The sequence below is a fragment of the Pinus tabuliformis genome, chromosome 2_1 (genome assembly GCF_031772625.1).
Source record: "Pinus tabuliformis cultivar Carrire ecotype Pingquan chromosome 2_1, CPIR1, whole genome shotgun sequence".
Classification (NCBI taxonomy): domain Eukaryota; kingdom Viridiplantae; phylum Streptophyta; class Pinopsida; order Pinales; family Pinaceae; genus Pinus; species Pinus tabuliformis.
This window is the reverse complement of record NC_142299.1, coordinates 14,146,753-14,148,786: the sequence shown is the minus strand read 5'-3', so window position 1 is coordinate 14,148,786 and position 2,034 is coordinate 14,146,753. Positions and strand designations below refer to the sequence as shown.

Sequence of the window (2,034 nt, the reverse complement as noted above, 5' to 3'; positions counted from 1 at the left end):
CCAGTTCTCGCATAAGGCATTTCTTATTATTTACGTACTTCTTTAAAGTACCTTGAAACATTTTCCTGTGTTGGGTTAACTCTGATATTATTTTCTCCTGCAGTCTTTAAGTTGCCAAAATCCAGTTATCGTATTTACAGATATTTTTTTAAACATGCTCAAAAATTGATGATTGCTAGTTATTAACAAAAAAGGGCAAGTACTCTACTCCTTAAGAAAGTACTTATCATCACAATACCAGTGGATGCGTCGTTCCCTGAAGAGCATAAGAGATATATGTGGCATATCTTCTAATATTAAGGTTTTTTCTGAAACAAGTTATGTGGATTTTCTCTATTTCATGCATATATGTTTAATATTCCAATATTGGTAGCCCCAATCAGTAGAAAACTAGATCAAGAAAGTGAATAGGTGTCGAAGAATTTATATTTTCTGAATTCTTACCAATAGCACAAAGATATGCATAAAGCTATTGCAATTAAGACCGTCATTGCAAACATAGAACGTTACGGAAAGAAATAAAGGTCAATTGCAGAAGGTGGATTCCAGAATCAAATTGTTTTCATTTTTGAACAAAGAAATTAACGTTCAATGAAATTTCCCTTCTCCATTCTAATGCTTTGTCAAAAGGCAATATGTGCTGCTGCAAAATGGGCACCATCCCTCTGCCACAATCATTCTTTCACTACAAGGGTGCTGCTGCTATAGATTTTATTTTTGCATTTTTTCTCAATAAGGTTGCTGCTCTAGAAGATACTATAAATCTAAATTGTCATATTAACATGGAAAAAAATTCTCAACAAGCGGTATGTCACTTCAATGTAAGATCGCAATTAAGAAGGCATCCCGAAGACAATTTGCAGTGGAAAATTGGTTAGACGCCATCGTCAAGCATAGCCCTTTCCGAGACAATTCAAACAACGTTGTACCCTAAACCCAACAAAAGATTCAGAATATTAAAGCCATATCATTATCTTCTACTGCAAAGAAATAAAACGTTTAAGAGATTAAAAAATGACGAAATTTGTCTGCAGAAAGGAGGAGAAAATGATAATGGTTAGTCCCAGAACCTCGAACATACCTGTTCCCTTCACAAGTGGGGCATACACAGGGTTTAGTGACAACGGGATCATACAGAGGTGACCACTCTATATTTGCATTTCCTCGGCATAGTTTGCACTCCATGAATCCTCTGCCCTTGCAAACTGCACAAGGGGGTGCTGTCTTTTTCTACACCAATATGCAATCAGCTCATTATAAGAAGCACAATTGCACAGTTTTCATAGCTTTTTTTCATTTCTCAATGCATTTTATCTGCAACATTTTTGGGGACTTCATGCTTCTCTACACATTTACTATTCTACAGGCAACTCTATATACTAGCAAAAAATATTGAACATATATAAAACTGAAAGGAGAATTATGACAGGGGTGCTACTAACTCTTTTAGCTTCAGTAACAGCTCTGAGGCCCTGTATAGCAACGGAAGAGACGAAAGAGAGACCCAAGAATCCGCCCGCCACCACACCTCCAGTAACCAACACCAAACGCAATGGATTTCCTCTCATTTTTCTATGATGAGAAAGCACTGTGGACCGAATTGTGGATTGATGCTTAAAAACAAAGTACTAAACACAGAAATTGGAAACCTGAAAACCCCTCTACCTTTCAGTGCTGCCGAAGCCTTTGCCCCCTTATACATTATCTTGACCAATGGGTGCACATAGGTGGTGTGGGCTTATACATAACCAGTGAAGGAGAGTCTTAGTTGTGGATATAGGTCATTAACTACAGTGCCACATTAGAGCATTTTGCCATTCGTCTAATCTTTATGGGTTAATGATGGTTTTTTCGTTTTTTTCAACTAGGTTGAAATTAGGTGGAGGTTATAGAAGAATAATCTATCTATTAGGATAGAAGAATAACCTATGTATTAGTGGGATTAACGTCACTATTTTGTCAAGTTAGGTTAAGTCTCGATGTTGTTGGTATAGTTTAACTTCCTCAAAAATGATTTTAATTCTTAATCTTTTT

General features: G+C 36.4%; 1 protein-coding gene across 1 annotated transcript; it reads right to left on the bottom strand.

The window, feature by feature from the left end:
* Positions 1-506: 506 nt before the first annotated feature.
* Positions 507-1,789, bottom strand: LOC149198445 (uncharacterized). The gene is made up of 3 exons (XM_089399278.1): positions 1,443-1,789; positions 1,082-1,230; positions 507-930 (listed from the first exon to the last, which is right to left on the bottom strand). Exons 1-3 carry the CDS (start codon positions 1,566-1,568, stop codon positions 888-890), a joined length of 318 nt encoding a protein of 105 aa, XP_089255404.1. The 5' UTR covers positions 1,569-1,789; the 3' UTR covers positions 507-887.
* Between the last annotated feature and the right edge of the window lie 245 nt (positions 1,790-2,034).

Excerpts from the sequence above, each read along its gene's own strand:
- LOC149198445 (XM_089399278.1), bottom strand. The coding sequence starts at position 1,568 with ATGAGAGGAAATCCATTGCGTTTGGTGTTGGTTACTGGAGGTGTGGTG. Across the intron at positions 1,231-1,442 it reads CTGTTACTGAAGCTAAAAGA|AAAAAGACAGCACCCCCTTG; the intron begins GTTAGTAGCACC and ends ATATTGGTGTAG. Across the intron at positions 931-1,081 it reads CCCACTTGTGAAGGGAACAG|GGTACAACGTTGTTTGAATT; the intron begins GTATGTTCGAGG and ends TGTTGGGTTTAG.